Source organism: Urocampus carinirostris, chromosome 13, assembly GCF_059441175.1.
Source record: "Urocampus carinirostris isolate Australia breed hairy pipefish chromosome 13, RoL_Ucar_1.0, whole genome shotgun sequence".
NCBI lineage: Eukaryota > Metazoa > Chordata > Actinopteri > Syngnathiformes > Syngnathidae > Urocampus > Urocampus carinirostris.
The window spans coordinates 14,983,162-14,996,676 of NC_142361.1; the positions used below are offsets into that span (position 1 = coordinate 14,983,162).

The 13,515-nt window shown below is 39.2% G+C and overlaps 1 protein-coding gene across 1 annotated transcript in view; it reads left to right on the forward strand.

The window, feature by feature from the left end:
* The window catches only part of pibf1 (progesterone immunomodulatory binding factor 1), a 42,327-nt gene that overhangs the window by 5,600 nt on the left and 23,212 nt on the right, over positions 1-13,515 (forward strand). The window contains exons 5-10 of the mRNA XM_088351833.1: positions 1,020-1,153; positions 2,289-2,397; positions 3,470-3,589; positions 3,673-3,734; positions 3,811-3,936; positions 4,025-4,123. Of these exons, the coding sequence (XP_088207959.1) occupies positions 1,020-1,153; positions 2,289-2,397; positions 3,470-3,589; positions 3,673-3,734; positions 3,811-3,936; positions 4,025-4,123 (650 nt within the window). The remainder of the gene's footprint in view (positions 1-1,019; positions 1,154-2,288; positions 2,398-3,469; positions 3,590-3,672; positions 3,735-3,810; positions 3,937-4,024; positions 4,124-13,515) is intronic.

The window sequence follows — 13,515 nt, forward strand, 5'->3', positions numbered from 1 at the left end:
GAGGGCATGACATTTAGGGAAAGAGCAATAAGAACAAATCATTTTCCTCCTGTAAGAGAAATGTACGATTCAAAAAACAAAGTAGAATAAATGTAGAAAAATATAAAAAAGAAATGGCAACTTTCTGGATTTCAACTGTTGTGCGCCCTTTTGTTTATCCCTCAAGTAAAAAAAATGGTAAAACCATAATGTGTATCATGTAAGTCATGTACTAGTTATAGTGAATACCCAACAGTTGATCGTTTTTCAACTATGTGTTCTTTTTAAATTTCATATGAGTCATTAAATGTGTAATTATTATCCTCTTGGTCAGTCATTATTATATGTTTGACAACCCACTCCCTTGTCACAGCAGTTGAGACCCCAGAGATGAATTCGCTGTCATCATTTAGCATCTGTTTTCACTCCCCCTCCAACAAACACAATGAACTAATAAAAACTACATCATTATTCTTTCCACACTTCATTTGTTTCCTCTTACATTGTCAGTATAGTGCCCAAGTTACGCAAGAGCAAACATACACAGCTAACCCAATTCTCCCACGACGAGTGGCGTAATTGTAATGCAGAATGCAAAGTCAAAAAGTTCAATTTCTTTCAGATATGCGTAAAAGTGACAACAAAATGTCAAGCGTTTTCCCCCCGAGCAGTTGTTGTACATAAAAGTTCTCTATAATGTCTTGAAGCCTCCACAAAACAGTTCCTGATTTGAGAATAACTGAAGTACTTGTTTGGCGTTTTGACAGCCTCCTCCCTCTACTGATAGAAGTAGCAGAGCAAATCTGACAACCTCTCATTATTGATTCAATTGTTTTACGGGTTCTATACATGCTGACATGAAGGATGGGAAACAAATACTAAACAAGCCCCAGAGACCCAATTATTTAAATAAATTAGGTCATTTCTACATATGTCCCTCGAATCAAACTGTTGATCACCGTTTTATGTGGTTTTTGGATGACCTCTCATCGTCCATTTTTTAGCACCAAGAGTTTATCATTTGATATGTGTCTGTTCAGCGCTATGAGGAAGAACGGCGTCTACGCACAGAGCTGGAGGTTAGGAGCCAAAGACTGACACTAGAGCTGGCTGACACCAAGCAGCACATCCAAGATGGGGATTACCGTAGAGAAAACTACCCCAACATCAAACGGTTGTAATTTTTATCATGCATTGGCTGTTCATCAAATATCAATTGAAATAACAATATGTATATATGTGTAATAATAATTTATGACATATTCTAGACAGTTATTTTGATAGGTATTTTAACTGCTGCTTGAATTACACACAAAATTGCTGGTAAAGTCGCTCTGTAACCCTCAACAAAACAAAGTCCATATTATTTAGCACCAGGAATATAAAAATATCAACAAAAAACTCACTGTTGACTCATCCAACATTGAAAGAGTTATAGCAATACATTTTTTGGGTGTCATGATTAATGCAAAATTATGCTGGAACTGTCATATAGACAATATCAAAAGAAAAACGGCTGAGTATACTGTGTATAACCAGATATATTCTTAATCAGGGGGGCCAAAGTCAAATAGACGAAGGGAAAAATGAAATAAATTGGCCATAATTTGAAGGTTGGACATATTGAATAGTGAACACTCTCAGAATCATGCATACAATTTAGTGAGCCTAGTCAATCCTACTAAAACAAATACATCAGATAAAGCAATATGTTTGTTATTTCCCTGTCAGAAATCTTTCATATCTAACATGCAGAAAAGAAAAATTTCATTTATATAAAAATTCCCATAACCTGAACACTGAATGAAAGAAGCCGGTATTATTCATGCGCCATTAGTAGCCTATAATTTTTATTTTAGTATAAGTACATTTACAGTACTTCTAAAAAAAAAAAATTAATAGCAAATTTATATCATTTACTCAACGGATATATATTTTAAAATCTATTTGGAGATACATCAAAATAAAGTTCTTAAATCTATGAACCAAAACAACACTTTCTTCAAGGAGAGGTAATGTACAATGAAATAAATACACAACGATTGTTGGTAGAATATTGACTCAATATCATTTCAGGGGTCGTAAAAAACCTTGTCTGGCCCATGGGCTTTAAATTTGACGTATGTGTCCTAAATAAAATGTCTCTCTATACAATATTTTATCCATTACCATTGCTGGCTTATTGTGTGGAGAAACGGGAAGTACGTACAAAATAAATAAACAATCAATTTTAAAACTAAGAACAGGACTTAAACAGTTACTAAATTGTTCCTGTATGTCATCATTCAATCTTCTTCATTCTTCTTTAGTGAGCGTGACTCCTTGGAAGCGGAACTGAAGGAGGTGAAGAGAAGGTTCGAGTCCCTAAACCTGACTCACACTGCCTTAGGGAGAGAGAAGGATAACCTTAGCAAAGAGGTGTGTGACCCTGAAAAACAGCACCAATATATAAAAGACTAGAAGCACACCAAGGCCATCCTGGTAAAGATATTCAAAATGTGCAGAGAAACTGCTTTACCTTGCCAATACAAAATTCTAGTACTTTTTCTTATCTATCTTGCGTTAAAGCTTTTTGATGCCGATTACAACATAGCCACATCTTTGTTTTTCTTTATTTCTATTATTAAAAGATAAAAACGTTTTGATTTGATATCTTAAACTTTTGACTTGTATTTATATTGTAGTATCCGTGAACTGTTTGGAAATAAAATACTTCACAAAAATATATAATTAGAAATAAAATGTTTAATTTTTTCACATAAGTTATGAACCTGCCCAGAACGCACTAACCACTCAGCTGCAGTGCCGCACTTGATTTACACTCATATATGTATGTGTGTAGATATATATGTAGATATATATATGTAGATATGTACTGTTATGTTTTCTATTGTTTTTACCTATCTTTAAACGTTTAAGGGGTAAAACGTGTTTTTTTTGTATTTTTCGAAGGTGAAGATTACTTTTCATTTTTTACGAGAAAAATAAATGAAAATATATTGGAAAAAAATCCCAAAACGAATTAAAGAAATATCTGCTAATAGGGAAATAATTTTTACAATCTAGCGCCGCGACAAATTATTTTAGTGTATATACAGTGTTAAGTTTTCAATGTAATTCCTGCACGTACCCTAGGTGTACACTTACACATCCCCTCCAATTAGAAAACAACTGCCAAATCAGGTGAATGGCAAGTTTTTAAACAAATCTTCTGTACGAATGTCCAAAGCACAGTTTTTAATAAGTAAGGCAGGGGATGAACAATATTTCTGTCTTATCTTTGGGGTGGGGTAAAAAACGTGAAGCTTTTAATTCTATGTAGTTTGGGGATAATTTTGGTTGTTTAACTAACATTCAAAAAAAAAAAAAAAAAGGTATTTTAGGAAAGTATCTCCCAGGTTAAAAACCGCAAAACACTTTCATCCCTCGCTTTAGTGATGATATAGGCGTCGCTCCCTACTACACCTGCATTGTTATTTTCGCCCTACAGATGGCGACGTTGCAGCAGTCAGTGACATTACTGCAGAAGGACAAGGAATACCTGCACAGACAGAACATGGAGCTGAGCATTCGCTGTGCTCATGAAGAAGATCGCCTGGAGCGCTTGCAGGTTGGTCCTATCTCAAACACCGTCGACATCGGGTCCTTGCGTAATCGCTGAGCAAAGTCTAACCCTTTGTGTGTCTGCTTCAGGTGCAACTGGAGGACACCAAGAAGGCCAGAGAGGATGCCTATGAGAAATATGTAGCATCCAGGTTGACATGTAGTATTATCAGCAACATGTTGCCACACCAAACTTTAGAGTTGCTTTATTTTTGCTTTCTATTGCAGCGATCACTACAAGTCAGAGTATGAGCGGAAACTAAGAGATGAGTTGGAGAACATCCGACTCAAGACTGCTCAGGAAATCGATAATCTGCAGAGGACATCCAGGGAAGTGTATGAGAGGGAAAACAGGTGCAACATCCCCAATTGTTATTTATTTAGTTGTTCATTCATTCTGTCTTTAAAATAATAGAGTCTTAATTGTGTTGTTATTTGGTAGAAACCTGCGTGAGGCCAGAGACAATGCAGTGCTGGAGAAGGAGCGAGCATTTGCTGCTGAGAGAGATACTCAGTCCCGATACGACCAACTCCTGGAACAGTACGTTTAACATTTCTATATATGCTAATTGTTGTATTCTTTGGACTTTCATTTTGTTGGGGTTCTCAGCTTGCAATTAAATTTACTTGATGTTTTTTCTGCAAAATATATTTAAATGAGGTACACAAATGCTTAGAATCTTATCTTGGCCAAGCTCTCCAATTCCTCGCGCACATTATGAAGAGGTAGAGAAGAGCCTCGACCAAGTTGTGCTACTACTTCTAAATAGATAGAAAAGTATTTTCTAATTAGGAACATAAATAGAGAAAAAAATCTTGGTTACGCTCTCCAGTGCGTTGCTCACATTCTAAAGAGGTAGAGAGGAGCCAAAACCAAGTTGTGCTGCTACCTATACAGAAAATAAAAATATTTTCTTACGAGGAACCTAAAGGCTTCAAATCTTTCTAACAAGTCGCATCAGCTAAGTGATTATTAGAGCTAGGCATTAAGTGACTTATTTTTCGGATTAGGTTTAGCTCGTTAAGACCTGGCACGGCAGGGCAGTGGTTAACGCGTTTGCGGCACAGTTCTGAGGTCATGGGATCAGACCTTCCTGTGTGGAGTTGGCATGTTCTCCCCCATGCCTGCGTGGGTTTCCTCAAGGCACTCCGGTTTCCTCCCACATTCCAAAAACATGGATGTCAGGATAATTGGCCAGTCCAAATTTTCCCTAGGTGTGAATGAGCAAGTGAGTTGTTTGACCCTGTGTGCCCTGCGACTGGCTGGCAACCAGTTCAGGGTGTCCCACCACTGCCCGAAGATAGCTGGGATGGGGTCCAGCAGCCCCGTGACCCTACTGTGGATAAGCGGTGCAGATTATGGATGGATGGATAGCTAAGACTCAAGAAGGGTTATTCAGGATGAAACCCAACAAAGCACACTCCCTGAACCCTTCTATTTACTCAGTCTGTCTTAATTTTATTGCTTTATATTTATGACAAATATGTTGATTCATTAACACCTGCTAATTTATGTTTGAAACAGAACCTTGTGCTATCAAAAACCCTGTGCTTTATTAGACATGACATAGTCACGCTAATTTTGAACCAGAGCCATATCAGAGAGGATACATTAAACAAGATAACTTTCAGTTTTCATTTGCAGTAAAAAAGAGGTATTGTCGGAGTGCATTTTTATTTTGGTTTCTATTTGTAATTTTAGTACAAAACTGGTGAAAGTAAGAAAATACTAAAAAGTTTAAGGAATGCAATTCCTGCATCATGACAAAGAGTAACAACGTTCCAAATTCCGTACTGCCCCTTTAAGGAAAATCAGCAAACAATGCAGTCAAATTACAACCATGGAAATAAACTTTTTGGGTTGAGCCGTCCCAATCTCCGTCTTTGTATTTAAATAACAACTTTAATTTAGATGTATAGATCCTGTAAATTTGAAATTAGGCATCGCTATCCCTCTTCGAAGCAGAGTATGAATTTTGTGTTTCAGGATTATTTTACATTTGCAAGTGTTACTGAGCAAATTACTATGAAGACTTAATGTGCTGTATACAGAGTAAAATATGTAATAAAACTTCATTATCTAACACACGGACCAGCTACAGTTAGCTTCGTGACATTTGTTTGGTTGAACTCTATTTAATTCAAACTATTTAATTCAGTTTGACATGGTATGATGCATACATTTTTTTTGCAGAGGAGGACATTTCCCTCTGTCTTTTAGCCTTGTCGTTGATAGAGACCCACATTTTTAGCGAATGCTTTAAGGTGCACAGCCTCCCCAAAAAATACATGGAAGGAGCACCACAAAAACAGGAAAAAAAACTCAGACGACGATCGATACAGACTAGTCTTTTGAGTCCTTGTGTTCTTACAAAGCTTTGTCTCATAAAGCGCTTGGCAAAAAGAAACCTTTTGTTAAACTCTTTTAAGGTACTTTAGCTCTGTTGGCAAAACAAGCCTCCGTATATTGAAAACACATGGAAATTAATGTTCTGTGTCAATCAAAACTATAAGATAGATAGATACTTTATTCATCCCCGTAGGGAAATTCACATTATACATTATATAATTGAATCACTCATGGAAACATTTTGTAAAACATAGTCAGGCCCTCATTTGCTGCCGACTCTAAAACAAGGTTGAAAGAAACATCCTTCTTGCAGTTTTAACTTTAGAACCCGTTGGGAATGCTTGCCTGAGGATGATGCTTCAAGTGTCAAAAAGAACTCCAAGCCAGTCAGTGCAGTTTTTTTTCATCATCATATTTCACGTCTCATTTAAAATTTCTAATTATTGCGTAATTAGCGAGACAGCCGTCTTGAGTTTCAAAATGCAAACGTACGGCACATTATTATTGAAGCGTCTGATATGAATGGTGTTACCTGATTGATGCCAGCGCGTCTTGTGAGATACCTGAAGCCTATCATTATTGTGCACTGGTGCTTTGATTTACTGTATTCTTATAGTAGTCAAAACGGCAAGGTCAAATGTCACACTCAGTTCATTTAAATTCACTTTGGGAAGGAGGAGGATAACTGGTGGGCTTGTAACAAGAAATCTATTTTCACTCGTCTCTACGAGAAGGAAATGTTTTCACTGCATGAAAAGTTTGCCTAAATGCAATAGTGTCAGCTTTACTGTTAATTGTAGAGGTAGAGCGCTTGTTTTGAGATCAAGGTTTAATTCCCAGCTCCTCCGTGCTACATGTCGAAGTGTCCTTGGGCAATACACTGAATCCCTAATGCCCCTGATAAGCAGATATTCGTCTTGCATGGCTGACACTGCTATTGGTGTGGTGTGTGTGTGAGTGTGTGTGAATGGGTAAGCACATTGTAAAGCGCTTTGGGAGGTCTTCAGTGACTTGAAAAGTGCTATATAAATCCAGACCATTTACAGTTACATTAAGTAACTGTTAATCACTCTTTATTGAGAAAGCAAACTAATACACATATCACTGCCCAGCATGTAAAAGAGAAATATCCTGTGGTTTTAAGCCAGGTGTCTCAACCTTTCAGCCTTTGGGCCAATATCCTCCCTCAGGATGATAGTTTGATGCCCCTGCTTTAATATGAAAGGTAAAAGGACAGAGTTTATTATTTGACCACTAGATGTTGCTGTATGGAATCGTGCAACAAAAAACGAGTATTAAAAACTACAAGTTAGAGTACAAACTACGGAGCCACGAGGCAACAATAAAGCAACATACATCTATTTTTTTTTAAAAATTTTGCCCTGCCTTTTGCCAGGATTTTGTTTTTTCGGGTACTCGTAGTAGAAGGATAAGCGACAATTATGTCATTTTCCACTGGAGTGTCCGGAGGAAACTCACGCAAGCACGGGGGAGAACATGCAAACTCCACACAGGAGGTTCGATCTCATGACCTCGGAACTGTGCCACACACGCGCTAACCACTGCCCCGCCGTGCTGCCCCTATTTCAGTCAATATTTCTTTTTTTTTTTTGAATGACAATTCTTTTTCTACTAGGAAGCACTGAATAATACACACTGCCCGCCAAGTCGAACCCGAGCACACTATGGACTAATTCATTAGTGATTGGTTTATTTTCATATTCTTAAAAGAGTTTTTTTTTTTTCAAATCTCGTTTTGAAAATCTTATTTGAGAATAGTGTTTTTTTTATCAGAACCGATTTGGCCCAACCTTACCCAATCCCTAGTTCCAGCGGCCCCCAAGTGAATTGAGTTTGAGACCCCTATTTTTAACTCTTTCATTCTAAACTGTAGGTATTAAACAATAATATATTTTACACAATGACAATGCCCTTTCTTATTTTATGAATAAGAAAATAAATGTGTTGTGTTGCAGATGATTCTTACCAGAAAAAGAGGCGCAAGGTTGAGAAAAAATTAGCCTCGTTTTTTGCTGGACTTGTGGTGCAATCAAAGACACACATTCGAGTTGGAAGATATACATCTTTACAAAAAATCTCTGGCTTCACTATGTTTTTAATTTTGTATTTTTTAATTTCTATATTTGTTACATCTATCTCCTTTTTTTTAATTAAAGGGTATTAAAAGTTGTTCATACAATAGTATGCACACAGTCGTTTTCACAAGATTGGCAGGGACCCTGTTTGGAGCACTAGAATGTGCTTACATTTTCACAAATGGGTGAGAGGAGCTAAACACCACGTTCAATGTGTTTTAGTGGATAATTTGCACTTTAAAATATTAAAAAGCACCAAAACGTTGATAGGGCACATTTTATTGTTGTTGTTTTTTTTGTAGGTTTTTGTTTAGGTACAGAAAAAGCAACTACAAGCAAACAACAGATAATTTGCACAAGACACAGCTGTACCATACAATAATGAATTACATAAACATCCATTTCTTTCCGTTCAGGGAAAATATATTCAAATTAAATAACAAACAAGTGACATTTCAAACCTAATATATAACGGTAGAAATCCCTGTAACATAGAATATCCCAAGTAGAACTTGATATATTAATTATCTCTCGAATATGTATCTGAAATACGTATGCAGTAATCCCTCAGTTATCGCGGTTAATGGGGACCAAGACCACCCGCGAAAACTGAAAATCCGCAAAGTAGCGGCGCCCCTTCAAAAATACTTTAAAAAAACGTATACAGTATACCCCCCTGTATACAGCACACCATATAGAATACGGGTAGAGAGAGAGGGAGTGGAATTCATGTTATAACAACAACAAAAAAACTAAAATGTGTTGTATGTACATGGAATAGCACTGCGGCGAAACCACTACGAACCATTCAGTATGATTGTATTAACCGCTCTCAACCACATGCAGCAATCGCAGTTTATTTCGCTTGTTAACACTTCCGGTTACTCATTAAAAATAAAAACAGTGAAAATGTGATATTTGATGAGTGTTTGTGAAGCGTTTTGGAAAACAACAGTTAAAAAAATGGTCTGTGTTCATTTTAATGAAAGTGAAAGAGCTACATTCTGACAATGACTGGGGCGGCAGTAGCTCAGGAGGTAGAGCGATCGTTTTAGGATTAAGGGATCCCAGTTCGAATCCCGGCTTGTCCGTGTTACATGTCGAAGTGTCCTTGGGTAAGACATTGAACCCCCATTACCCCCAATAAGCAGGTTAGCGCCTTACATGGCTGCACAGATCACGGCCGCTATTGGGAAATGTGAAGCACAATGTAAAGCGCTTTGGGAAGTCATTGACTTGAAAAGCGCTATATAAATGCAGATCATTTCACATTTCATTTCATTTCATTTCATTTCATACTTTAGCTAGCGGCATCGAACGTCTTTTACAACAAATACACGAAACCACACACAGTTAGCCTTGTTTAGGTAGTACAGTGGAACCTCGGTTCTTGACCATAATCCGTTCCAGAACCCTGTTCGAAAACCGATTTGGTCGATCACCGAAAATCGTTTTTCCCATTAAAAGTAATGTAAAATCGTTTTAATCCGTTACAACACCCTGAACGTTTACCATGAAAGTAAACATGAAGCTAACCCAGGCAAATCGTACGTTCGCGTTAGCGTAATCTTCCGTTCGAAAGATTACGCTAACATGAACGTGTAAAAATAAAAAAATCAGGTAGTTTACACGTCATTTAGCACCTGGGTCTCCACAACAAGTGGTGAGCGGTTAAAGGATAAAGAAAAGATTTATGAATAGGATTTCTTACCTTTGTGGTCGTCTGCAGAAGCCATGCTCTATTCCCTCGAAAGAAGGGAAATTCACACATCTTCTTCATATTTTGCTATTATTTCTTTCTTAAAGGCAATAGTTGTACGCACTACTCTTCTTTTTTCACCAGTAGCAACTTTGCTGCTTGCACCGACCTTCTTCCGAGGCATAATTAGGGGTTAAAACACTCCGTTCACCGAAATTAAAAACGAAAGCAAAAAGGAGTGCGCGCTCACGTGATAACTGTTCTTCACGAGGGGTGGGGGCAAACTACACCCGTACGCCGCTCAGCATCGCCCCTAGCGTACCGGCGTTCGAACTCTGATTTTTTTGAACGAAAAGCAAAAGAATTTCTCGCAATTTTTGATCGAGAACCGATTTGTTCGAGGCGTTCGAAAACCGAGGTTCCACTGTACAAACAACCGCTCGCTTTTGGTATAATAAAGTCAAACCTGAGATGAAATGTGACAGAAGAGAATATACTTACGTCACGTCGCCGAGTTCCTCCATGATAAACTGAGCGCCACATAAGAAGGGGGTGAGGTGGGAGAAGTTGAAGGAGGGCGGGGTGAGCGAAGCGGTAACTTACCATGACTAAGCATTGTGTCAGGGCCTCCCCCTCCCCTTCACAATAAGAGTGTCCACACCGTGTCCTCAGTCGACATTAGCTCGCGCTCAATGGCATCAAGTAAATAAATGCTTTCATTGAGAAGGTAAGATATATTCTTTAGACCCGCGAAGCTCAGAACCAGCAAAAGTGGAACCGCAAACTAGCGAGGTTCCACTGTAGTACTTAAATGATAAAAAATATTTCATTATTTGGGATTTATCATACATGCTTTGGTTCCATTTAAAAGAGTAGAAAAATAAATCTAGTCTGGCTTATGTCAACGATTGAGAAGTACGGTATTCTTACTATTTTTTCATATTTGACTTGAGTATATAAAAAAGACTATAAATGACATGGACACATACTTGCATGCAGCAGCAGTGGCAGCGGCAGCAGCAGTGTCCCTGTCTCCGGGGTACTACTGCATGCTTGTCATTTCTCCAGGTCCAAACCACCAGCTGCTGTTCTTACTTTCCATGCACACACAGGCATGTACATTCATACACACACACACACTCTTCCTTCCACTCTCTTTGACACGATCACATTCCCGCCACACATCGAAAGCCAGCAATGACAGATGCTAGCCACAAGCCCTTAACCCCTAACCCCATGCATGCCACTATTTTGGGGGCAAAGAATGAGTTGGACCAACTTGAAATGGCAGCAGACACTGGTGTGGGCGGTCCACTTTAGCTTCACGGCTGCATATTTACCATCGTGAGCCCGTTCGGGTTCAAAAAGACTTTTTTTGAACTCGCAGGCTGACTGATGCCAGAATATCCGGGGAAATCTCCACTTCGGCCTTCCATGCCAAAATCGTGTTCTAAGGGTTGGAGAAATAACCTGTGACAAGCGAGATCATTCACATGGAATCATTCCTCGCATTTCGATTGCAGGCAGCCAGCAATAAAGAAAGACATAAAATGTCTACCATGTGCACTTGTCCGTCACGCCGCGCGTGCACACTCAGCCGAGAGCAGTCTATAGATGATGAAATCCTATCAGGTCAGCTGTAATCGGGTGTTATTAATATTGTCCAGGGCAACCTCCGCGGTCCAAGATAGCAAATACATTCCGCGTCTGCTCTTCACTTGAAGAGCTGTTTTGGTATTCTTAATCTTTGGCGTAAACTATACAAAAATCCAGAAGATGGGAGGCATAATTTGAAGAAATTTTGTTGTCACTCTAAAATGATTTCAATTGGGAAGCTCCAACACAGGGGTGTCAAACTCATTTTAGCCTAGTCGGACACATGGTAGAAAAAGCACCTGCGCTGCACTAGTAAGTTAATGGTATAAGAAAATGCCTTAGCCCATACTTGAATTACCATAATGATTTAGGGGTGTAAAATTCGTTTTTAAAACAATAATCAAGGTTTTTTTTTCCTTCACTAAGGGCCCGGTCACACAGCCGTTTGCGTCTGTATCGCGGGTAAAATTTTGCGTTTTTTTTTTGCCCGTGGTTGCCCGCGATGGAAAATGCGCAAAATTGGCCAACCCGCTGTTCATCGGTGGTATGCCCGCAAAACAGACGCCGGCGACTGTTCCGCTTCCTCACCGCGTCATTTCCGCGTCATTTTCTCGTGTGGACCACGGGTATAAAAGCTGCCGAGCCGGCGTTATGCCGAGAAATGCATCCTTGCCGAGATATGCATCCCCTCGCTACTACAACCACTTTTACCTCGTTTTATCTCACTTTTATATCACTTTTAGGGAATTTAATGGCGAACATACAACCAAAACCACTTCGTCTTGCATTTGTTGGGAATGTAATACAACTTAAACCATTCCGTCTTTGTATTTGTTGTGAATGTAATCGAACGGTAATGCACGCCGTATACAAATCACTTTTGAGCAGGTAACATGTTTATTTTGCCTTTTTCTATTCAAATCGCTCGTATTGAAACTGTTAAGCACTCTACCGTAAAGCTTATTTCTGCATAATAAGCTTTACGGTAGAGTGCATAACAGTTCTCAAAAGTGATTTATATACGGTGCATTACCGTTCGATTACGTTCACAACAAAAACAAAGACGGAATGGTTTATGTTGTATTACATTCCCAACAAATGCAAGACGAAGTGGATTTGGTTATATGTTCGCCATTACATTCCCTAAAAGTGAGATAAAACGAGGTAAAAGTGGTTGTAGTAGCGAGGGGATGCAAATCTCGGCAGGGATGCATTTCTCGGCATAACACCGGGCTGTAGAAATCATAACCGCTCAAGACACAGTCCCGTGAAGATCAAGATTTCAAGCTATGGCACCGAAGAAGCCAATATGTTATTATTGTAATAGTTTTTCATTTTGATTTTATTATCTTGTTATGAAATGAAAAGAAATGTCAAGAAATAAAAATGGATTAAGACGAGGTCACTACGTTGACGGGGATCCATGTCCACCCCTTGACGTCTCGAGCACAACTGACGTGTGCTCGGCAAATCGCGCTGTATATACGCGGAGAAAGACCCACGATTACCCGCTGAAATTTCGCGTCCTACCCATGTGTAACCACGCCCTGGCCGCGGCCAGAGCACGTCGTTCCGCGTCATTTCCGCGTCATTACCTCGTGTGCCGCCCGCGGTTAACACGTGGTCTAAAGTTTTGAGCAGCGCAAAACTTTTTCGCGCGGCCATCCGCGTGTGAATTTCCGACCGCGTGTAAAGCACTGCTGTATCTCGTCTATATGGCGATCTCAAAGCGTCCAACATCGCCTGCTTCACGGGCAGAAATTTCTGGCCGTGATTCAGCCTCGATACGCCGGTGAAATGCTTGGTGATCGGGCCCTAAAGTTTTGAGCAGCGCAAAACTTTTTTGCGCTGCCAACCGCGTGTGAATTTCCGACCGCGTGTAAAGCACTGCTGTATCTCGTCTGAAAGGCGATCTCAAAGCGTCCAACAGCGTCTGCTTCACAGGCAGAAATTTCTGGCCGTGATTCAGACGCAAACGGCTGTGTGACCGGGCCCTAAGATTTAATGTCTTGTAGTGTTTATAAATGGTGCATTTGTTAAAAAAAACAAGCAGAACAACAATTGAATTCATGTCCAATACAGTTTATTTTAGGCTGGGAAAGTCATGCAAACTGGAAAGTGACAAACTAGAAGACAGTCATTTTAGTGGAAACAATTTTAAATGATCGTTTTAATTATTTAAATGTGTTTTT